At 38.3% G+C, this 25,827-nt stretch overlaps 1 protein-coding gene across 6 annotated transcripts in view; it reads right to left on the minus strand.

Annotated features, from left to right (window-relative positions):
• Nucleotides 1-494: 494 nt before the first annotated feature.
• LOC126752551 (probable serine/threonine-protein kinase DDB_G0268078) overlaps nt 495-25,827 on the minus strand; it is a 38,608-nt gene continuing 13,275 nt past the window's right edge. For 3 of the 6 annotated variants that reach the window (XM_050463444.1, XM_050463446.1, XM_050463445.1), the window contains exons 3-11: nt 18,058-18,299; nt 17,829-17,996; nt 17,375-17,541; nt 15,813-15,984; nt 14,414-15,756; nt 10,797-11,087; nt 4,749-4,814; nt 3,982-4,088; nt 495-1,053 (exon numbers count right to left, since the gene is read on the minus strand). In XM_050463444.1, the coding sequence (XP_050319401.1) occupies nt 971-1,053; nt 3,982-4,088; nt 4,749-4,814; nt 10,797-11,087; nt 14,414-15,756; nt 15,813-15,984; nt 17,375-17,541; nt 17,829-17,996; nt 18,058-18,213 (2,553 nt within the window). In that variant the 5' untranslated portion in view covers nt 18,214-18,299 and the 3' untranslated portion in view covers nt 495-970. Of the gene's footprint in view, nt 1,054-3,981; nt 4,089-4,444; nt 4,657-4,748; nt 4,815-10,796; nt 11,088-14,413; nt 15,757-15,812; nt 15,985-17,374; nt 17,542-17,828; nt 17,997-18,057; nt 18,300-25,827 lie in introns of those variants that run through there. The other 3 variants (XR_007666004.1, XM_050463447.1, XM_050463448.1) reach the window with 3 other exon arrangements.

Here is a 25,827-nt window from a genome sequence, read left to right on the forward strand (position 1 = left end):
TGTATATATTTTAGTCTAAGTAATTTTATTTTTACTATGCGTATTGCAGTATACCGTAAGCAAATATGACAGCTATAAACACATACAAACTGTAAGGAAATGCCTCGCAGCACAGTATCGTCGAGGGATATCAAATTCGTTGACAATCCGAAAGTCAGTCAGCTGGTAACTGTCAAGAGTTAGCTGCGCTGCGGCGACTCTGTTGGTCACTTGGTAATCAGCTGGTTGTTGTACAAGTACACACAACAGTTGCCGTTTGAATTTGGTTTTAAAAGTCAAAGTAAAACTGTTGAACTGGCTTAATGATATCACATTTCAACGCAGCGACTACGAATAGACAATGTAATGATAATAAAAATGAGAATTAGGAAATTATACATATCTACATATTAGCTTTTGAGCCTTTCTCGTAAGCGGTGCATTGCTCTACTTTCAACTTTTATACATACATACATACTATATGTTCGTAAAATAAAGCAGAAGTCGCACATGCGTGTGTTGTTGTACAGTTTTGTTTTATTTTTTAGTATTTTACAGTTTTTGAAATAAAATTAAGTACACATTTACAAATACATACATACATATAATTATTGTTATTGTTGTTTGCGTACAGAAATTCACTTGCATTAACATTTCTTCTGTGAATTATGCGATTCTTGTGTAAGTTTGTACAAATGTAACGCTAATATTTAGTTTATTTTGTATTGTACAATTTATTTTATATTTAAATCGTGTCTCACACACATTTGTTTTTGCTTATGTATTTAGAAAAATACCTATTAGTGTGCTCTTGAATTTTTAATTTGTTTATTGAATTTTAGAATGTTCATTTAGTTTATCACAGCACAAACTTTTGTATGACGATTCAGCTCACACAACTTTTCGCCAGCTTCCGGCCACTGCGTTGCTTCCTTTCTTCCACTTTTTAAGATTATTAATTATTAGTTATTCTACTCGCTTTTGTTCATGATTAATAGTTAAGGTACGCTGTATTCCATTCGGAACTGTTTTTATCGCTGAGTCCATTAAGGATTTTCTTCTCAAGCAAAGAGCCTAGAAAAGCAGAAAAAAATGTATATTGTATGTATGTATATACTTGAATTTTTCTGTGTAATATTTATATGTAACACCAACATTTGAAGAAGACTACGCTGGTGCGAAAACGAATCGTTGTAAGAATACGAAATAAATATTATGAAATATTTAAAAGCATTACTCAAGCGAAGATATGCACCCGTCTCTGTACAGCAAAGCATGCCCGTCAACAAACACAGAGAAGGTACGACGTCGAGAAGCTGCTATCATAACCGACAGCGAAGCGGTTTTCTAATCGACTTGCACATATGCTCTTTGAGCATACCGAAGAGGGAACACTTCTCCAGCCTGCTGAACGGCAAAGAAAGTGTAACTAACGTCTGAAGATGGCGAACCCGATTCCCCAATCAATGACGATGGAGTATATGTTCCATTGCCTGACTATGATGAGGTTCCAATAGCAATTACCGGCCAAGAGGAACAACAAAGCGTTAGTGGCCGATGGATACTCGGCCGAGCTTTTCAAATAGGACAGCGAAGATCTAACAAGATGAATGCATCAGCTTCTTTGCATGATATGATCGGATGAAAGCATGCCAGACGATGGGAACCCAAGAGTGCTCTGCCCAATTCGCAAGAAGCGGGACTCCAAAATCTGTGCCAATTATCGTGAGATAAGCTTCCTTATCGAGCGTAGTGTGTGAAAGACTGAAGCCCAACGTCAACAAACTTTAGACCTGGAAAATCTACAAACTCGATCGATACACACCTCCTCTTCGTTGATTTTATAGCCGCCTTCGACACCAGGCGTCAGGATCGGGAAGGACCTCTCCGAGCCGTTCGATACCAAGCGAGGTTTCAGAGAAGGGGACTCACTATCGTGTGACTTCTTCTAGCTATTAAACAAAGACCAAAAAATCTACAAGTCATTCCTCATCTCCGTCCTGCTATATGGTGCAGATGATTGAACAATGACAACATATGCTGAGTCGGCGTTACAAACTTTCGAGAGAAAGGTTCTGCGGAAGATTTATTATCCTTTACGCATTGGCAACGAGAATACCGCAGTCAATGGAACGATAAGCTGTACGAGATATACGGCGATATTGACATAGTTCAACGAATCAAGAGACAGCAGCTGCGCTGACAAGGTCATGCTGTCCAGAAGCAAAAACACTCCAGTTTCGAAGTTTTTCGATTCATTACCGACCAGTGGAAGCAGTAACCAATTAAGCCCTGTTCAGCAACTCAGTGGATTTAAAGAAATGTCTAATTTTTTCCACTACCTAAAAATAACTTTGTGGTATGGACTGTGTTGTCAGCGCGCCAACACCTGAAGTCTTCTATTTGCTTCAAGCCAACCTTGAAAGAGCCGAAGAGAACACTCGTATAAACACGTCGCGCGAAAGCGTTTGTCCTGACTCTCCAGGTGCTCGGAGACAAGTGACCAGCCGCTCGTTCGTTAGCTAGGAACGCCCTCTACCGAATCCAGTCGAAGCGCGCTCGCTCCGAGGTACAGGCGCGAGGGAGAGAAAATCAGTCCTATTACTTTTCGGACAAAACCTGTACATATATATTTGAGAGGGTCATCCTTGCTTTTTTGCTCCTTAATCTTTACGTATAGAACTTATACAACTAGGTTGATATTACTCTTACTGAAGAAAATTCGGCCCTCAAGCAAGGTATTCGATATGTATGGTGGCATGTATATTGTTAAGCAGCTATGCTTTCAGGGAATTTTTTGGATTGTGATTCTCTTAACTCTCTAAATATTATTTTCCCTTCTCATTTCGTTATATATATGTACATATGTGTATGTCGCTGCTGAATTAATGAAAAATATATTGATACATTAGCTATATTCTTATAAGGTGCGTTCCAAAGTAAACAGGACTTTATGAATCTAGCGCCCCTGGTGGCGCCATCTATATGTCGTTAGGTGCTATCTTTATCGATTGTCCAGTGAGAATTTCATGACATTTCATTGATTGGAAGTGAAGTTATTGTGTTTTAAGTGTCAGTATGTTTGTGTTATCGGTGCAAAAATGAGCTTCGAACAAAGAGCCAACATTAAAGTTTGTTTTAGAATTTGTAAAACTTTTACCGAAACGTTTCAATTGATGAAACAAGTTTATGGCGATGATTGCCTATTCCGTAGCAGAGTGCACGAGTGGTTTCAACGTTTCCAAAGTGGTCGTGAGGACATAAATGACGATCAACATGTGGGCAAATCAAAATCCGTTTTCACCGGAAATTCCATCGAAACTGTTCGTGAATTCAGCAAAAATCAGCCGAAATCATAATTAAAATTCATGGAAATGGAATTCAACATCTCCAAAACATCGATTTATCGCATTTTGACCAAACATTTGGGCTTACGAAAGGTGTGTACACGGTTTGTTCCGCACAAATTGACTGACGACCAAAAATTGCTCAGAATCGAACATTCGTGACCGATTATTTGTCCAAAAATCACATTTTAACCATTAACCACTCCCCGTATTCACCTGATATGGCACCGTGCGACTTCTTCCTTTTCGGAAAAATGCATTTGCCCATGAAAGGAAGGCGTTATGCAGACGTAGAGGGCATTCAAAAGGCCAACAAGCTAAAACACTCGTTCGACATGCTTTTGGATCGTGCAAAAAACTGTATTGAAGCAGAAGGAGACTATTTCCAAAAAAATTAATTTTATTATTTTGTTTAACCAATCCATATCTGTGTGCACTCGAACTCATTTGCGATGGGGTTAAAATAATATTTTGAAGAATCGGCACCGTCTTTTAAAACCTAACTTAACTAGTAGTATGTATTATTACTGTTCTATTTCACAATATAACTGATAGTTTTCTAGATTTCAATATTTGTCTTAGCAAACCGTTAATTGCTATAAAATCTGAATAGTTTTTTTTTAGTTACATTCAATTTGTTTTAGGATGGACCTACCATTTTCCGCAACCATCCACGCCGTCAATTTCTCATCTTCTGTCTTATTCGTACCGTCCCATGGTTGCATTTTTGCTTTTGTCTGCTCAACGGATTGTGGATCAACTCTGAAAAAATAATTTCAGTAAATCTGCTCATTTTTGTCTGTTGAGATTCAATATATTTGAAGAAAATTTTTTTATTATTTGAACTGAAGATATGTTTTGTGCGAAATGGGGGAAAGATGCACAAGATACTGAAACAAACTACATAAAGCAAATGAGTTCATAGCTACATACAAACAAATACAATGAGTAACTACTGTTATGTGACACGAGATTACGTCTATGGAACACAGAAAGGTAACTACTTAATATAAAAGACATTTCACTAAGGTGTAGCAAACAATATAAATTTGGGGGGTACACAAGTTCTACAACAGCCAATTGCAATCAGAAGGCATAACACAAATTAAACACTTTACCACTTAAGTTCAAATTAAGTAGAATTTTCGATTGTGATGAGTTGAAGGTGGTATATACTATATGGTATTATGAGTACTGGCTATATCGTAAATCGTGGAATCAGCAACCAGCAAGACATCTGAAATACAATCCTTTTCGATATACCCGTCGTTTTGTATGCTAATTATTAGTTCTTAATTTTTTGTTGTATTAACTAATTACTGTCCACTACCTAATTAACAAATAAATGGCGTTAACTACAGATTACACTACGTTACATTGTTTGGAAATAACATTTTATATAAGCAAGGTCTAGTTTTTTACCTAATGGGCCAAAATTGGCACTCATCATCTGTGGGCGGGTCAAGTGAATCCTTAGATATACTAGAACTGTTGTATAAAGTACACATTTTAATATTTAAATATTATTCATTTAATAAAAGCTTTAAGCAATGCATAATACATAAAGAAATAATTGTAAATACACATAAGAGACAAAATGTTACGTACGAATTTAGACACAACAAAAAAGAAAACTATAGGATCAAATAATGTTGACTAACAAGCGCTTATGAGAATAAATTAGATGACTATTAGAGGGCACACACTAATGACGATAATGTGATGAGGTTTTTTACCATCGGGAAACCTTAAACATACTTCTGCTCCTATCAAAAAAAATTCAATATTTATGAACCGTTATAAATTTTACAGCAATTTATAAAAGCTGCCGCACTCATGGTGAGAGACCAGGGTAGTTCTCTCGCTATCCAAGCGATATCGCTTCGCTCTATGGGCTCTTGGAAAGTTTCAAGAAGATCCGACGTTTTCGAGCCAAAATTTGAGGTCCATTTCTGGCTCAATAGCTACAGCGTTTGTCTGGAAAGTAATATGACTGATTTTCTACCGCCGCGACTGTACTTCGGAGCGTGCGCGCGTCGACTGGATTCGGTAGGGGGTGTTTCTAGCTAACGAACGAGTAACTGGAGAGTCAGAACAAACATTTTTGCGCGACGTGTTTCTGTGAGTGGTGAAAGCCGAAAATGCAGCGGTTGTTAGAGCAGAGGTAGGCGATTAAATTCTGTGTGAAAATCGGTAAATCTTCGACAGAGACGTTTGAGATGATTAAGCAGGCTTGCGCAAATTTAAACAACAGATGTTGCTTTAGGCAGAAGTGGTTTGTTTCTTTGGCACCAGGCCTTTTTGGAGGGTCTTGAAGAGGTCGCTGATGAATGAGCAAATCCAAAGTGAAAACGATGCTCTTTGTCTTTTTTGACATCAAAGGCATCGTCCACCATGAATTTGTTCCTCCTGGACAGACCGTCAACGCTAAGTTTTACGTAGAAGTCAACAAGAGAAACGAAGGGTCCGACAAGACATCGCAGCCGATTGAAAGTTGCACCACGATAACGCTCCGGACTACATCGCCTTTCTTGTGAACAGCTAATTAACCAAGGCCGGTATTCCAACGCTTCCGCAGCCGCCCAACAACCTAGATGTGACCCCCAGACCATTTGTTTGCTTCCTTGTCTGAAAGGCAAGCATTTTGAAACGAAAGAGGGAATCCAGGCAGCGTACACCCCGGCTTTGAAAGGTATTCCGGAGAATGGTTTCCATGACGCCTTCAATGCTTGGAAATCGCACTGCATCGACGCAAAAGGAGCCTATTTTGAAAGTTTTTTAAACGTAATTGTAACGATTGGTTCAATAATTTTTTTTTTAATCGACTCAGTTCTATTACTTTCCGGACAAACCCTATTTGTAAACAACGAAAATTGCCACATTTGGGACGAAGAGTACCATGATGCCTGAAATTGAAGCTAAATGCCAAAGAATGTTCTTTCGAATGATAATAAACATTCTTTATTAAATTTGAAGTTTCTGTGCATTTTCTTTTAAAAGAGTAGGGAACCTCGAAATGGATAACTCTCATCAGAAAGGGCTCCTGAATATAAGCAATACGCTCTTGGAGTGTTCCTGGATTCTGATAGTATAGAGTAAATAGGTGTTGATACTCCCGGGTAGAATTAACAAGTGTCATTTTCGAATGGCAAAATCTTGCTAAATCCAGTAGATTAATGCGATAATGCACACCAAGTCCCAACCAGTCGTAAATCCATCACAGTCAAATCCATCACATTCTTTCAATACGCCAAGTCCTGAAGAAGACCCTCAACAAAAAAATTAGTACCCATCTTAACTGCAGTGGCACTGTCTACTCTAAAAGTTCAACGCTACTGGGTTACGCAGTTGATATTGGCATCGTATTCCTTAACAACAAAGACGCCAGCACAAACTTTTCCAACCAAGAAAACAAGCGAAAAAATAAGACTTGGGCGATGACGAACCGATACGAGAAAGGACTTAAAGCAATCGATACAACTGTTGTCCGCAAGGTCCTTGACATATTTGATGCTGCCGTTCGCAGGGAAGATGATTTCCCAGCGAAAAGGACTTTCGATACAAGACTCATAGGTAGACAACGGCAGCAAGGACGCCCAAGAATCCAATGGAACAACCAAGTGCATAGCGATCTGTCTGCACTTAGAGGGTACAACTAGTGAAATCTCGGAAAGAATAGTGGTAACCGGCGAGGTTTGTGTGTTCTTGGCCCAGATCGACCCAGTGCTGTAGTGCCAAAGAAGAAAAAAACAGATAAGTTTGCAAATTTTGTGGAAAGAAATAAAAACATTTGTTTTGACTGCGAGTAGAGGCAGAGGTATCGAGGAGTTTTAGAAAAAAAATAAACAATAAATATAAAAGAGAACAACAGCGGTCAATGATTCGATACTCTTTTCTAAAAATTGCGCTATAAAATTGAAAACGCTTGAATTATGCATACAATGACTCTTCTCTTGCGATGACGTCGGACAAAAAATGTTTTAATCGTCAGCCGTTGGGGAGCCTGAATATGCCCCGAAAACTGTTAGCAGAGAAGGTAACATGATAAAAGTGTCGCATTGGAGACTGCGGATTGAAATGCAAAATACCGGGTGGCATATTCTGAATTCTCCCTGAACGATCATGTTCGATCATGACAACGCGCGGTCTAACATTTTGACTATGCCTATTGCTATTGGAATTGCGTTAATTTTAATTCTTCTTTTATTTCTGATAAATACCCTATGATTAGTTTTTTAAATAAAGTATAGGGTGGTCCGAACAAGAATTATAAACGTCAAATTTTCATGATTTTTCGATATTTGTTGAAAAACTCTGAAATTTGATGAAAACCAAAATCTATTTCATTTCTTATTTAAAAGGTGGCAATAAAAGCTTTAATTTGATACCGCTTTGAAGTCAATAGCTTCAGTTTTAAGAGAGTTATGCTCATTTTTGTGGAGTGCTAGAATAAATGTAGAATAAAAAAAATAAGTGATTCCGAGAATTTCCGTTCTATTTCTATGGAATAAATACTGAGAGTGATATACTAAAATCGCTATAACTTCCAGGAGGGCAGGTATGAGCAGCTGATTTTTTCACAGTTCGTTGAAAACAAATTATGTAACATTTCTGTAGTGGTTTGGAACTGGGACTCTCTGGGACTTTTTAGATATTGATTACCTAACCCAAATTTAAAGGAAAAATGGACCTTTAGTCGGGTTTTCGCTCTAAAAAAGGTGCATAAGAAAATGTCTCAAACAACATTCCTTTGTTTTACAGAAGATACTTGTCCGAAGGCAGATTTTTTTTCCGAATCAAAATATCTGTCACCAAAATCAAATGAGATCATTTTGAATACAGCCCTGAAATCCCCTCTTTTCGTGAAAATTTTGTATATTTGACTTCTAAAATCAATTAAAAATCAACGGGCCAACATAAAAATAAGCTTTATGTGTTTTTTGTTTACTTGGAATGTCTGTGACAAAATTGCATCATTAAAAACACTGAAAAAAATAAACGGAGAAAAGTTACTTTTCCACTAGCCGCAACACAGTGCGACGTGTTTCTGAGTGGTGAAAGCCGAAAATGCAGCGGTTGTTAGAGCAGAAGTAGGCGATTAAATTCAGTGTGAAATTCGGTAAATCTTCGACAGAGACGTTTGAGATGATTAAGCAGGCTTGCCCAGATGTTGCTTTAGCTAGAAGTGGTTTGTTTCGGTGCCCCCAGGCCTTTTTGGACGGCCGGGAAGAGGTCGCTGATGAATGAGCAAATCCAAAGTGAAAACGATGCTCTTTTTTGACAGCAAAGGCATCGTCCACCATGAACTTGTTCCTCCTGGACAGACCGTCAACGCTAAGTTTTACGTAGAAGTCCTCAAGAGAAACGAAAGGTCAAATGGGTCCGACAAGACATCGCAGCCGATTGGAAATTGCACCACGGCAACGCCCCGGATCACATCGCTCTTCTTGTGAACAACTACCCAACCAAGGCCAGTATTCCAACACTTCCGCAGCCGCCCAACAACCCAGATATGACCCCCAGAATGTTTTTTGTTTCCTTGTCTTAAAGGCAAGCATTTTAAAACGAAAGAGGGAATCCAAGCAGCGTACACCCCGGCTTTGAAAGGTATTCCGGAGAATGGCTTCCATGACGCCTTCAATGCTTGGAAATCGCACTGCATCGACGCAAAAGGAGCCTATTTTGAAAGTTTTTTAAAAGTAATTGTAACGATTGGTTCAATAATTTTTTTTTTAATCGACTCAGTTCTATTACTTTCCGGACAAACCCTATTTGTAAACAACGAAAATTGCCACATTTGGGACGAAGAGTACCATGATGCCTGAAATTGAAGCTAAATGCCAAAGAATGTTCTTTCGAATGATAATAAACATTCTTTATTAAATTTGAAGTTTCTGTGCATTTTCTTTTAAAAGAGTAGGGAACCTCGAAATGGATAACCCTCATCAGAAAGGGCTCCTGAATATAAGCAATACGCTCTTGGAGTGTTCCTGGATTCTGATAGTATAGAGTAAATAGGTGTTGATACTCCCGGGTAGAATTAACAAGTGTCATTTTCGAATGGCAAAATCTTGCTAAATCCAGTAGATTAATGCGATAATCCACACCAAGTCCCAACCAGTCAAATCCATCACAGTCAAATCCATCACATTCTTTCAATACGTAATGTCCTGAAGAAGACCCTCAACAAAAAAATTAGTACCCATCTTAACTGCAGTGGCACTGTCTACTCTAAAAGTTCAACGCTACTGGGATACGCAGATGATATTAACATCGTATTTTTAACAACAAAGACGCCAGCACAAACTTTTCCAACCAAGAAAAAGAAGCGAAAAATAAGACTTGGGCGATGACGAACCGATACGAGAAAGGACTTAAAGCAATCGATACAACTGTTGTCCGCAAGGTCCTTGGAGCCATCCGCGTGAGCGTTGGCTGCCGTTCGCAGGGAAGATGATTTCCCAGCGAAAAGGACCTTCGATACAAGACTCATAGGTAGACAACGGCAGCAAGGGCGCCCAAGAATCCAATGGAACAACCAAGTGCATAGCGATCTGTCTGCACTTAGAGGGTACAACTAGTGAAATCTCGGAAAGAATAGAGGTAACCGGCGAGGTTTGTGTATTCTCGGCCCAGATCGACCCAGTGCTGTAGTGCCAAAGAAGAAAAAAACAGATAAGTTTGCAAATTTTGTGGAAAGAAATAAAAACATTTGTTTTGACTGCGAGTAGAGGCAGAGGTATCGAGGAGTTTTAGAAAAAAAAAATGAACAATAAATATAAAAGAGAACAACAGCGGTCGATGCTTCGATACTCTTTTCTAAAAATTGCGCTATGAAATTGAAAACGCTTGAATTATGCATACAATGACTCTTCTCTTGCGATGGCGTCTGTCAAAAAATGTTTTAATCGTCAGCCGTTGGGGAGCCATGGTCAGGTGCCCCGAAAACTGTTAGCAGAGAAGGTAACATGATAAAAGTGTCGCATTGGCAGACTGCGGATTGAAATGCAGGCAAAATACCGGGTAGGGCATATTCTGAATTCTCCCTGAACGATCATGTTCGATCATGACAACGCGCGGTCTAACACTTTGACTATCGGCCTATTGCTATTGGAATTGCGTTACGATCTAATGTCCTATCCATCGTATGCGACTAATTTTTATTTCGGCCAAGCTTGAAGAAGACAGGCACCGGACTACTTTTGAGAATTTCGGAAACCTTGTTATAGAGAAATGTTAAAAAAACTATTGCTGAGTTCTCATCGGATCGAGCTTGTAAAGCAAATAATACTTCTACTTTTTAGAATATTAATTAACCCTTTTTTATAATTAATTAATTAATTTGAAATTATACCGCTCAATGCCAGACACAGACTGTCCACAAATTTCAAAAGTCTCCAAATTAGTTTATATTTTTCGATTTGCGCAGATCTACAAAAAGTGTAATATGGTAGTTTATGGCTTACTTACGCATTTGTTGACAGCGAGTCAGCATAACTACCGTTATTTACTTCAATGCTACTAGGTATGTACATCTTACTCTTCTCCGTCAATGAAGTCTCATTGGAATAACCATTTGGCAAATTGGAGTTACGTTCCGCTAATGTTTGTTGTTGTTGCGTCGTTAATGGAACTGTATTTGGATACTTTGTTGTTTCGCTATCCGAATCGAGCGATAGGTGCCCGAAGAGATCTTCAAGCAAAATATTTGCTTTTCCATTGCGTTGACGTTGACGTTTGGCTGATGTTTTGATTTTCGAACTGTAAAAAATATTAATTTAACACAAAATTAATTGTTAGTCTAATAAGTTCATAACTGCTAGTATATACATAAATACAGAAGTAAAGACGGTTTTTAATACTTAATTTGTTGCCTAATATTGTTCGGTTAATCATAGATCGAGCCAGAGACCTTCGGGTTTTTCAAGTGAGCTTAACACGCCAAGCTCAGTTTCAATTTAATTTTTTCTATAACCGATGCACCATATACATATGTCTTGAATATATAATATATATTATAGAAGTAAACTGAATTTAATTTTATCAGAAATTAATCAGTTTATAACCGAATTGTTAATATTTTTTATAATCGATAAAATCCGAATATCGAAAACAGAAATTATAACAATCATCTTTTAAAAATATTTATTGTGATTAGCTAATTTCATTCTACTTTCAAAATGTCTAGGCGTTTTTATTAAATTTTTATTATATATTTAATTTTTTTTTTCACTTTTCCTCTTACATAAACTTCCTAATATACAATAATCTGTACGTCTTAATCGCCATCTACATAGAGATCGATGAACAAAAGACTTAAGCAACAAACTTTTCGCCATTACCAGATATAAATTTAAATTGAAATGGGAAGCGTATATGATACAAGGAAAAGAATACTAAATAATGATTACAACAACAGCATAATATGTTCAGAAGTTTTATTGTCAGAGGAACGTAACGAACCTCAAGATAACGTATAGTATTCGTATGTATAATATATTAACACAACATGATACTCTTATTTACATACCGAAGTCTGAAAAGTTTGACTCAGGTTCAAACTCAGACATCTTTCTATGAGCGTTAATAGTGTCAGTCAAACTACTTGAACGACATAAGTCAACCTTACTTGCACGTGTGAGTAAATTTTTAAAGAGAGAAAAATGGTTTTTCTTGAGTGAACTGAATAGTTTGCATCGTAGTGTGACATGGACGCCACCCGGTTAAAATCTGTATATGCCAAGACTTCCAACGCGGACATTAATGTCCATCGACTGTTTTGTATGGATTTTATGTTCCTGTAATATGGCAATTTAAGCTCCTTACGTACAACTGCAAACGAAACCATTAATTATAGGAAAAGGCATAGCTGGTACGATGAGATGTGCCGTGTCGCAGCGGAGAGAAAGCAAACTGCCTACCTCGCTACGTTACAAACGACCACAACATATACTCTTGTATAATCCCCAGAGGTGATCTATTGACTGATGCCCAAAGCATACTAAAATTATGGAGGGAACACTTTTTCAGCCTGCTGAAAGTATAACGACAGGAGAAGGTGAACCCAATTCGCCAATCGATGAAAATGAAGCAGACGTTTCATTGCCCGACCATGAAGAATTTCGAATAGCAATTGCCCGTCCGAATAACAACAATACGAGGGGCGCCGATGGATTGCCGGCCGAGCTATCTAAATACGGCGGCGAATAACTGCTAAGAAGCATATGATAATTCATCAGCTTCTTTGTAGAATATGGTCGGACGAAAGCATGCCCGACGATTGGAATTTAACTGTGCTCTGCCCAATTCACAAAATCTCCGCCAACTACCGTGGGATAAGTCTCCTCAACATCGCATATAAGATTCTATCGCGTATTGTGTGAAAGATTAAATTCCACCGCCAACAAGCAAATTGGATCTCATCAACAACTGACCAGGTTTTCACCATGGCCGAAATCGTGGAAAAGGCCATTGAAAAAAGGATCGACACCACCTCTTCGTCGGTTTCAAAGCTGCGTTTGACAGCATGAAAAGAAGCTGCCTTTATGCCTCTCCGAGCCGTCCGATATCAAACGAGGTTTCAGGCAAGGCGACTCTCTTTCGTGCGACTTCTTCAATCTGCTCTTGGAGAAAATAATTCGAGCTGCAGAACTAAATAGGGAAGGTACTATCTTCTATAAGTGTGTACAATTCAATATCACTGATACGTAATTTGCCATTTGCTGGGATGGTTACTCTGGTCTAAACACAGCTAAACCCATCGTTATGGATAATAAATGATTAACTGTGAAGGCATATCTGCAAATCATTGGGGGTTATTTCAGACTTTGAAAATTCTTCTCAAATATTCTTCAGCCTGTCGTAGGTTTTAGAAAGCCTGATATGTGAATAAATGTCATGACACGCAACTAAAGTATAAACAGCATCAAACACGCGGGCTTAACTGCAATTCTGGAGTTTAATCGCATTATTTATTTTCGTTTATTTGGTACTATAATCGATTTGGCGCTAAATTGGTAATGTGACAGGAGATCCATTAGGAACAACATGTTAATTCGTCAGTAGAGAAGAATGAAACAATGGTTCTATGATCGGTAGTTCCAACGACGAAATCTATATATTCACCGACGGATTGAAGTGTGAAGGAAGGAACAGGAGCAGGCATTACATACACAGAATGCAGCTTCAAACTAAATAACTACAATTCGATATTTCAGGCAGAAATTGTAGGCAAAACAGAGGGTGCCATGTGGGCTTCTGCTCTAACCAGCAAGTTCATAAACATTCTATGGAAGAATTAAACAGCAGTTAAGGCTATCCGTGGCACTTATACTAAATATAACTGTGTTACGTTATGCAAGGAGGAGATAACTAATATGTCACTAGGTAACTCAGTCATAGTATAGGAAACGAAAAGACAGAGGAGTTGGCCCTGCTCGGAAGCAGCCAGAAACATATTCGGGCCAAAAGCAGTACTAGATCACTCAGCTCCTTCAAGGGTTGTTTAAACCAATGGAGCTTAGAGGAATACCCCAAGCAACACGGCGAATACCACAAGGTACTTTGTGGTAGTATTGACGGTGTGCACTTCTAGAGTAGTGAACTTAGTGACATTGTAGGTGTCTTCACTAGAGGGTCACTGCACTTAAGATACCACCTTCAGAAAATTGCAATGCAACTTAGAATTGGAATGCAGAGCATTCGCGGCACATGAAGAGGCGCTGGAATATTATCTTTGGCAAAGAATAGTTTTTAGCCGGTTAAGACGGGAAATCTTCCGGGACTGCCAACGCCAAAACTTCAGAAATATTGGGCAGATGAATTGGAAGAAATCAGGTTTTTAATTGGTTACTACTCGGGAGCTTAATGGGCCTAATGATGCCTAAGTATGGCCTCCAGTGGTCTGGTGCTTATGGGTCTCGTTACGTCTACTTATGTAAATGCATTAATGTAGTTTATAGTATGGCATGAGTCTAAGACTTAGTTGGAATTGCTGAATCCACAAACCTAGAGAGTTCTTTCTTTAGAACTTATTGGTATCTATCAAATTGCAATATTTCTATTAAAAATTGTCTTCACAAACTTACCCTAATATAAGATCGAGTTCATCGTCCTTACTGCGCTCCGTATTTCGACCGTTCGGCAAGGTCGACTTTTTGTCGCCACCGAGACGCTCGAAAAGTGGTTTCTCCACGGTTTGCTCATTATTTTTTGTATAATCATTGCTGTCTCCGTTCGGTTCGAATGCATTACGCATAATTATATTGCTTGGTGGCGCTTGTTTGGGCACCACCTTGGAGAACATATTATAGACCTTCGCATCCTTACCAACTGCATCGAGGTTCAACAAGCTTGGACGTGTCTGCAGGTAATAGTTATTAATTTTCGCCGAATTCTTAGCATTCTTCGTGGCGGTCTCAAAGAGTGCATAATTTCGATGGCCATTCGCCAAATAGATGACACCGGCTTTAATATTTCCTACAGGGTTAGCGCTGTTATTGAAAGAAACATTTGCCGGTTGTGGCGGCTGCAACTGACCGGTGTTGCGATTCAAGTAGATATCGTTTATGGACTCGGTGAATGCGAGGTTCTCCTGTGAACGCTTGTGGAGCGCAGCTTCACCGACACCGTTCAGATATATGTGACTGGAGGGCGCGAGTATTGTATTGTAGCGTATGGAGCCGCTCTTTATCGAGAGATTATCTTCAAGTTGGTCACGGAATTGCCGATTTGCGGCATTGTTTATAGCATTCGCCGGCATGCCGTTGTTTGTGTGCGAGTTTTGTTGCGCATTTACAGCTGCCATTTGTACCGGCATTGTGGAGCGTGTCGCATCACCACCATTTATTGACAGGAAACTGATTTTGGGCGCTTGCATTTGGTTGGGGTTTTGTGCCAATGGAATTATCGCACGTCTAGCATACATATTGTTATACCCGCGATTGTTGTTGTTGTTCAACGTTGCATTTACGGCGTTATTGGCATTAATGGTATTGGTATTGTTATGCTGTCGATTACCTTGCTGCAGCAGCTCGGTAACCGCTTGTAGTTTCTCCTGCACCGGAAGCACATTATTCGATAAATTCGGCAATTGCCCCGCATTTCTGCCATTGACATTCGTATTCGCATTCGCATTGGTTGTTGCATTTATATTGGCAGCAGGAGCCGCTGCCGCATATTTGGCCGTAAGTTTGACGTTGGCTTTCGCCGCCGCCGTGGGTGAGATACGTTTCAGCGCATGAAAGTAGGCATATTTAAGGCTCTGCTGTGCCGTGGGTCGCTTATCAGGATCATAGTGCAGCATGTCCTCCAACAAATCCAAGCCCGCCTGACTGCAGCGTGTCACAATCGTATTGAGCGGCACCTTGATGCATTCCGGATAACGAAAGTGTATCGTAGCAGCGAGTCTATAGCCTTCGGGCCATTCTCCCTGGTAATATAAGATAGCTATGACTCCACTGTGGTTGAAATATTACCTATGCATACCTTCTCTGGCGTTCCTAAAACAGAACAAATCTTAAACAGCTGATCCACTTCACTGCTACCCGGAAAGAGTGGCCGAAATGTGTAGAGCTCCGCCATGATGCAACCCATTGCCCATAAATCTATGGAACTGCCATAGTTTGTGGAATGCAGCAGTACCTCTGGCGCTCGATACCTTTAAAGTACAAGAATGTTGTAGATAACCATAATTGCAAATACTAATCTGATCAAATTTGAATAGGTCTTTTTTAACACGAACGTAAGTATTTAAGTGGTACAAAGCACTCAGTGAAAGTCGTGAAGTCAACGAAAACTTGCCTCATGCGAGACTGTTAATGATGATAACATCGAAAAGTTAAAAAAACAGTGCTTGAATATCGTCATGTTGACATCAGACGTATAACAGAGGACCTCTACATCGCTTATGAATCGACTGGTTACATTTCGTTTAATGCTTTGGGTGAAGCGTGCCAATGCTAGATTCATACCAAAAAAATCTGAATCTTTTGAAAAAGGATGTCGAGTAGAGGTCGCAAAAGAGATACTTTGCAATGTAGCAGAGACTCTATACTTAAATCATCACTTCTGGTCACGTGATGTGGGTTTATGAATATGACATCGAAACTGTTCAACAATCTAGCGAATGGTGGTCCAAAACTGAGCCGAAACCTAAAAAACCACGTCAAAGTCAGTCAAAAATCAAGGTGATGCAAAGGGCAAATGGTTAATCAGGAATACTACTTGATCGTTTTGAAGCATCTACGTTAAGTGATTGTAGGCAGAAAAAGTTTGAATCACTTTGATTTTTTTTTGTTTTCGAGACTGAAACATCCGCTTTCGGTTCTTTATTTGAAACGAACGCGATAATTTCATGACCGCGGCTGCGTCTTAGGTGGTCCATTCGGAAAGTCCAATCTTTGGGCAACTTTTTCGAGCATTTCGGCCGGAATATTTTATCGACAAATTTTGTTCAGCGAAGGCTCATTTCTGGTTGAAAGGCTACGTAAATAAGCAAAATTGCCGCATTTGGGATGATCCCGAAAAATGCACTGTTTGGTGTGGTTTGACGCTGGTGGAATCATTGGACCGTATTTTTTCAAAGATGCTGTTGGACGCAACGTTACGGTGAATGGCGATCGCTATCGTTCGATGCTAACCAACTTTTTGTTGCCAAAAATGGAAGAACCGAACTTGGTTGACATGTGGTTTCAACAAGATGGCGCTACATGCCACACAGCTCGCGATACTATGGCCATTTTGAGGGAAAACTTAGAATTCATCTCAATGGGGCCATTTAACGCCTTTAGCGCTACGTCAAAAGGAAGAAGACATTTGAAGCATTCGCTGCTATTCCGGCCGAAATGCTCGAAAAAGTTGCCCAAAATTGGACCATAACCGCGTAACGGTCAACATTTAAACGCTTCAAAAAGTAAAAGAACCAATCTAACGTTTCAAATAAAGATTTGTATTTAAATACGCTCTTAAAAAATATATATTGTTTTTTTGTCAGTTCTGGTCAAATTTTATCAGATAGTATTGTTGTTGGGAAATAAAAATGCACTCACCATCTTGTCGACACATAGTCCGTGAATGGCGGTCGCGAACGTACCTCGCGTGCTAAGCCGAAATCTGCAATTTTAATAAGCTCCGGTCCTGAGCAAAGTAAATTCTCCGGCTTCAAGTCACGATGGAAAAATCCATGGCGGTGCATAAACGCCAAGCCGGTAAGTACCTGTTTGTCAAAAGGACATAAAATATATATATTAAGGGATTTGGTTACAAGTTTAAAAAAATTACTACAATTTGTGAGATTCATGATCTTAGAAGCAAATCGATTATATGTATACCATAATTAAGAGAAATATTTCTTTTGAGAGATCATACATTTTCTTAAATAACTTCCCGAGCTTCTTGTACTCACATAATTAAAGAAAATTTCTGGGCTTCGCCGGAAATCAAAATTCTTCGCTTAGCTTGAGTCGACTTAAGCTCTTTCAACGCATATTTAAATTAACTTACCTGAAACAGTATACTTTTGAGCGTCGGTTCTGGCAAATGTGTGTCACGGTCCTTAATCATTTGGTATAAATTCTCTTTCATATATTCAAAAACAAAATATAACGTGTCATTCTCGCGTATGACTTCCTTCAGTTTTACAATATTAGGATGAGAGAGTTTCTTAAGTGACTGCAAAACGAATTTCGTATAAGTAATTATATGCGAAAAAAGTATTTAACAAAGGTCTTACCTTGACTTCTCGCAAATTCATCGCCTCCTCCCAGGAGTAATATTTTCGTTTCATACGTTTGATAGCCACCTTTTCGCCAGTGTCCTTGCGTTGAGCTAACACCACTGTGCCGTATGTGCCATCACCCAATTGTGAGAGTGTAATATAACGATTCATTATACTTGAAGCGGGAAGCACCCGTAGACGTATGAATAAATTGTCGCAATTATTTTCAGTCAGTCGTTATAATAAAAGGCATTATGCTGGAATTTGAAAAGGAAGCCGTAAAATATTCGAAAGGTACATAATAAAAATAATAATAATAATATATGAGGCCAAATTCAACCTGGTGCTGTTGTAAGTTATATGAGAAGCTTTACTTCGTAGCCTTCTACAAATTATTGCGCTCAAGCTACGTAATTGCCTACTTCGAAATTTAGTAGCTTTGAAAATTAACAGACATCCACAACATACTTAAATTATTGAGAATGTTCTTAAAAAATTTACTAAAGCAGCTGCATACGAACGCAGATTAAGGTTGCGTTCATCCCGGAAACCGGTAAGAGATCGTATGTGTCGGCCAAGTCTGTGCTGTTTCTTATTGAAAACGTTACAGAGACTAAGTGATCGGCACTTAAGAAGCCATATTCCAAGATATCGACTTTCAAGGACACGGCAGGCCTATTGCTCAGTGGACACTGCCTTGCAAAGTCTTGTCTTGACCATAAGGAACAAGGAGTTTGCAGTGGGGACCTTCTTCGATATCGAGAAAGCATTCAAAAGGGGACATTCGAGCGAATACAAAGCTTGTTGATGAATCGAACATTAAACATCTCATCTTCAAACTTTTCTGCGATTGAACGATCGTGGCGGAATGGAGTACAAACTCCAGGAAAGAGCAGTTGCCTTCTATTGCTGTAGAGGAGCTATTGGGAATATTGGTGGGTGTTATTACCAGAGAGTGGTTTTTTGACACTATGAATACATAGTTAAGCATATAATGTTCTACGAAATTTTTTAATGGTGTAGCGCTGGAAAAGACGACAGTCGCGAAAAAATTGGCGAGTGTTCGACGGGCGGCTTTCATCAGTATATATGTTGTTATAAATGTAGCAGTAGATCTACAGCTCCGGAGCGCTGTCTCCTTTAGAGCGATAACTATTCACTCCGATAGCAAAGCAGCGATGTTTTTCACTTAAATAACATAAAATAAAAAATGTAATTCATAACGAAAAAATGTATTCATATTCATAAAAAATTCGTGCTGGACACATTTGCATTAGCGGCACGGCCATGCCATTCGTCACTGCCTCATCAACGCTGAATAACAAGCATAAGTGTATTTATAAAGCCAACTTGCACAATAGTGTTATGAAATGCTAACCACTGATCTGGAATACTTATCTCCAGCAGCGGACGCTGTCCGAACAAATTGAAGCAGTAAGTTTGAATATCTTACCGGATGCCAGCTGCATCAGCTGTTTCTAACAGGATTAAATAGAATGATCTCAACACTTCCTAATCGAAAGTCCCGCCTTTGCCAGATTAGGACAAAAGATCCTTGAATTCCATACTTTTAGGCATATAAGTGAAATAGCGGATTTAGAAAAAATACCTGAGAAGATTTGTGATAGTTTCAGGACATTTTGCCAATCGCTGATATCTAACTAAATGAGTTTTGTTCGAATTGCTACACAAAGGACAAAGTCCAAGTGAGAGTTCCACCTAAGCGGTCAGTGATTTAACCTAACCTAACCTAGCTGAAACTAAGAATTAGAATAACATAAAGTGTTGATCTCAAATCTGGAAAAAGTTAGAATTCACTTTCAACTACCCAACACCAATAAAAAAGTTGAAATATATTAGCTCTTTCTGCTCTTTAAAAACCGTAAATTATTCAGAACTCATCGTCTACCAAAAGCGTTATTCAAATATGGCAGCTAGAAGTTGTTAAGATGAATGCAACAACATTTAAGGGGGTAGTAAGGTTAATTCGAGCGAAAAAAGCATATTTTCAATAATTTTTTTTAAAGATACAATCAATATTTATTTATTTGTATAATTATAGCATAATTATATGATATTTAAAGAATATTCTGTGAAAGTTTCATAGAAAAATATTAAAAAATGAGCCGGTGACAGAGAATCTTCGCAGACCTTCCAAAAAAAATTGATTCGCGGTGAACTGCATAACTCATGACTGGATCATTTGAAATTAAAAATCCAAATTGATTTGATTAATTCATAAGTTTTCTCAGGTAACGCTGTCGAGTTTTTTTTTAATGATTTTTAAATTTTTTACAACGCTCGGAACTCAAAATACTGATTTTTCACCAAAAAAAATCAGAAATTTTGTTGTTTAAAAATAAGTTAAAATTAAAAAAAAAAACTCGACAGCGTTACCTCACAATTTATGTAAAGAAAGACTATGCAAAATTTCAAAAGGATCGGTTCAGTAGAATTTGAGCTACAGAGTTCACCGGCTTCGAAAAAGTGAAGTGTCAGAAAACGCGCTTAAAGTTTCACAGCCGCTCACAATCAAATCGGAGGGCGAAGACTTACAAGTGTATATCTCCGTCAATTTTGCTTTAATTGCTCTCACATTTCCACAAAATAATCTTAAGATATTGTACATTAATATAAAATTAAATAAAATAAAAATGCAAAAAAAAAATACCTTACTACCCCCTTAAAGAGAATTTGAGCAAGCAGAATCTACCGCTACAATCCACAAAAACTATGAATTACGAGCTAGCTGACTTGATCATAATATTTAGGATTAGAAATAAAATAAATCGCTTCAATTTATAGATTCCCTTTCACGAATTTGTAATAAAATAACTATTTGAACTGATATTCCATTCACTATTCATAGGCCTAACTTGAAAACTATTATTCAACTTTTTGTTGAAACTTTTTACTTGTCAAGAATTCTACATAGAATTACTCTTAAAGTCGAACGTCTTATGAGCCGGGTCACCGCAGATTAATGTAAATATTCATACATCTGCTTCCAATGAAAAGTAGCGTCTATACCAAAACTACATTCGGTTATTAACCGTTATCGGCTGAGTCCTAAGCGCTACTAAAATCCATTTTTATGCTCAGAGCCAATCGCATTGTACAAGTCACGCATCTATTGAATACATTGCTTACAAACAAATGTATATGTAATACATATTTAATTACTATAAAAATGTATTTACTAAATCTGCTGTTAAGCGTGTCGATTTAATAGTTACAATAATAAATTATTCTTTTATTGTCGCCGCTTTGTCCTTCTATCGTCGCTATAAATAATTTCCACTGATCAATATTTTTTTCACGCCGCGTTATGCAATTATATATACATTTATGTTTCGATATCGAAGGTAGATAGCCATTTATAGAACTTATAATTACTAACGGTAACTTGAATATTTATTTACAACTATTCCCGTATTAAATTGACACGTGCTCGTAAATGAACGAAACAAAAAAATTTCATTGTAAAAATTGAAACTGAACAATTTTTTCGGAGATTACATTATTATCTTAGAAAATAACCTGTGCCAACTTTTGCGAAGATACATTCTCAAATGTGAAATTTTTCCATACAAGAACTTGATTCCCATCGTTCAGTTTGTATGGCAGCTATATGTTGTAGGCAGTTCCGACAAATGAGCAGCTTCTTGAAGACAAAATGACGTTTACAAAATTTCAGAACGATATCTTAAAAACTGAGGGACTCAGTTCGTATATATACAGACAGACAGACGGACGGACGGACAGACAGACAGACGGACATGGCTAAATCGACTCAGCTCAACATACTGATCATTTATATATATGTATATTATACTTTGTAGGGTATCTGACGCTTCCTTCTGGGTGTTACAAACATCGTGACAAACTTAATATACCCTTTTTTCAAGAAGCTGCAATTTGTCGGAACCACCAATATCGGACCACTATAGCAATACTTTAATTAATAATATAATAACCCTTTCATACACTAAATATATCTAGTCTTATTACAACACAATAACAGGTACCGACTTCACATTTAATAAGGGTGAGAACAGCAGTAAAAACTTAAACTCAACCCTTTGAAAAGAATTAAATTTCTAATCACAACCAATAAAAATTTCTTTTTATTTATTGTATAATTTAATTCGTTGCCAAATGCCAACTCTATGAAATAATAATTATGACAATAATTAATATTCTTCCTTCGGTACAATTGTTAGTCGCGAGCAAGTGTTTGTGGTTGGTACAAATTACTGAAATAGGGTCGAGAACGCGTTGACGACGAACCACGTCCAGCTCGGCCATCATCATCAACTGATTATCAACACCTCAAAAATGAGGAAATTGTTGCTTGCGAATCGATGATTAACAGTCAGAGATCATATTGGCATCGTTGCAATATCGGAAGCATCAGCGAAAACCATTTTGAAAGTTTATTTGAAACTAAGAGAAGTAAGCGATAGCATCTGTGAAGCAATGCTTTCCGACTACCAGGATGTCATGAAACGTATTATTACTGGCGATGAGTCTTGGATTAATGCTTACGACCCGGAAACAGACGATCAATATCGAATATCGTGGCAAAGGTGAGTCGAAGCCGAAAATCCACGTCAAAGCAGGTCAAAAATCAAGGTTATGTTGGGAGTTTTCTTCAATTATCAAGGTGTGGTGCACTCCGAATTCCTTCTGACCGGCCAAAATACTATTTGAGAGTTATACTTCATTTGCGCGGAGCTGTTCCTAAACAGAGGACGTAATTATGGACAGACATTGGTTAATGCACCGTTCCATACTGCATTGATTTTTTGTGAGTTTTTTGCTAAATTTTTGCTCAATATCATGCCGCAACCACCGATTTAGCTCCGTGTGACTTTTGGCTATTCAGTAAACTCAAATGACCGCTTCGACAAAACCGTTTTGAGTCCATTGAAGCCATTAAAAGTGAGTCGCTACGCGCATTGCAGGCTATTCCGGAAATCGATGATTGGAAAAAACGTTGGCACATGTGTATTAGGGTCAAAGGAGATTATTTTGAGGGGGACGACGATTTTGAAACATAAATTGATAAAATTATATTAAAATTATGAACAAAATCTTACTATGTTTCTCATATCTTTTCCAGACTTTTCATAAGACTTTGTACACATGTTCTTCGGTTAAATTGAGAGAACGGTATTGTAAATGGTTTATCGGACTGTTGCCACGCCCACAGGAGACCGCCGTATCGATCAAAGTGCAATTTCTACACTTCTGCTAACCATAAACGGCAGACTGATTGTGGTAATGGAAACACAGAGCATCTACTAGGCGATCCAAAGCATGTGGGCCACCTATTAGACGGTCGCTGGTCGCTAGAGGCCGTCAAATTGTGAAAAACGAAATGCGCGCTTTCAAAATCGATCATAATGAGCTCCGGAGAATTGTCGTGTTGCTGGTGGTGCTAGACGGATGCCTGATGGTTCTAATGAAAGTACATAGCAACTTCCAGGAAGCCCGGTTTAAGGTCACTAAAGTCACCGTTAGCTGAAACGCTAATGAATATATCGGGCACTAGGCACTATCTGTGCTAAGGCTTGTCTTCTCATGACAAAAAATTGACAAAATTAGATAAAAATGATTTAAGTCTCCAGATACCGAATATGTGGACCACAGTGCGCATGAATAATAAAGGTTGTCAAAAAAGTCTTGCGGTATTTTCGCTAGTTGGCGCTGAAAGCGCGTAGTTCTAGTTTTATTCGTCGCATCGGGTCATGCTATACCTTTTTGGAAAGCTCATTTCACGCGCTAACACGTGTTTGATTGATTGTCGTTTCTTTTAAGTCATTCGTGAGTTATAGCGTCGCAAACATGGAGCAAAATAAAGAGAAAATACGGCATATTTTACAGTACTACTACGATAAAGGCAAAAATGCATCTCAAGCCGCCAATAAAATTTGTGCAGTTTATGGACCCTATACAGTTTCTATTTCCACCGCACAACGATGGTTTCAACGTTTTCGTTCTGGTGTAGAGGTGGTCGAAGATGCGCCACGCTCCGGAAGGCCTGTCGTCGAAAATTGCAATAAAATCGCTGAATTGGTCGAAAGAGACCGGCATAGTAGCAGCCGTAGCATCGGTCAAGAGCTGGGCATGAGTCATCAAAAATTCACTTCAATTTCAATAAAAAAAAAAAAAAAATCAATAAAAATACCGCAAGATTTTTTGACAACCCATTATATTACCGAAAATGTCGGTCAATTTATGAAATTATTATTGTAACTAGGTGAGAATAATACAAGGTGGGTTCCAAAGTAAACAGGACTTTTGGATCTGCCACCTCCTGGTGGCGCCATCTATATGTCGACTGGTGCGTTGAATCTGCTATCTTTATCGCCTGTCCAGTGAGAATTTCATGACATTTCATCGAATGGAAGTGAAGTTAATGTGTTTTAAGTGTCAGTATGTTTGTGTTATCGATGCGAAAATGAGCTTCGAACAAAGAGTCAACATTAAATTTTGTTCTAAAATTGGTAAAACTTTTACTGAAACGTTTCAATTGATGAAACAAGTTTATGGCGATGATTGCTTATCCCGTGGAAGGTATGTGCACGGTTTGTTCCGTACAAATTGACTGACGACCAAAAATTGTCTCAGAATCCAAGATTTGAATCGGCGCTTGTGACCGATTATTTGAAAAAAAAATCACATTTAAACCATTAACCACTCCCCGTATTCACCTGATATGGCACCGTGTGACTTCTTCCTTTTCGAAAAAATGCATTTGCCCATGAAAGGAAACCGTTATGCAGACGTAGAGGCCATTCAAAAGGCTTAAATCGGCATAAGTACTGGCGGCCATACCGGCCAAAGAGTTAAAACACTCTTTCGACATGCTTTTGGATCGTCCAAAAAGCTGTATTAAAGCAGGTTGAGACTATTTTGAATAAAATAAATTGATTTTGCCAAAAAACGATTTGTTCTGCTTTTTTTTTTAAGTGCTGTTTACTTCGGAACGCAGATTGTATATCTGATAATAGACTGTCTGTCTATCCAAATTGGGTTGAACTGGTCTAATATTTCACTAAGCCATTATATACCTAATATTAAGGATTTTAGAGCTTCCGGTTGACTTTAACCGCATACTATGGTAACGAATGAAACTGGGAGAGAGCTGCTCATTTGTCGAACCCGTCGATACCGAATAGCATATAGCTGCCATATGAACTGCACGATCACATTCAAGTTCTTATATCGAAAACTTTATTATTTGAAGAAATATCTTCAAGAAATTTGACATGGACTATTGTCCGAAGCAGCAGTACAATGTCCGAAAAAAAATTCTCAGGTCGGACCACTATTGCATTTAGCTGTCATACAAATGGAGCAACTAAACTCAGGTCCTTGGAAAAGTTTGTTTTATTTATGAGAGGTATTCTAGCTTCGGTGCAACTGAATTGCTTTTTATTGCTTTCAGCGCCTGCGATAATATTGTTTACTACTTAAGTACATATGTATGTAGATATGTGTATTTAGTACGTACTCGTACTATGTGTCACTAAACAATGGGGTAACAAATCAATATATTGAAATTAAAATATGTACACACATAGATGCATGCATATGTAGATCCTCATTCTGCTCCTTAACGATGTCAGCGCTCGCAAGCAATCGTTAAGACACATTTTCCACAATCAGCCAAGGTCAAAGGCGTCATTTTTCTATGAAAATATCAATATTATTAAAGTGTCTTGGCTGCACTAATATTGACTGCATGTTTGATGTTGGCGTGTAAGCATTGGAAAG

The sequence above is a fragment of the Bactrocera neohumeralis genome, chromosome 3, assembly GCF_024586455.1.
Source record: "Bactrocera neohumeralis isolate Rockhampton chromosome 3, APGP_CSIRO_Bneo_wtdbg2-racon-allhic-juicebox.fasta_v2, whole genome shotgun sequence".
In the NCBI taxonomy this organism is placed as follows: domain Eukaryota; kingdom Metazoa; phylum Arthropoda; class Insecta; order Diptera; family Tephritidae; genus Bactrocera; species Bactrocera neohumeralis.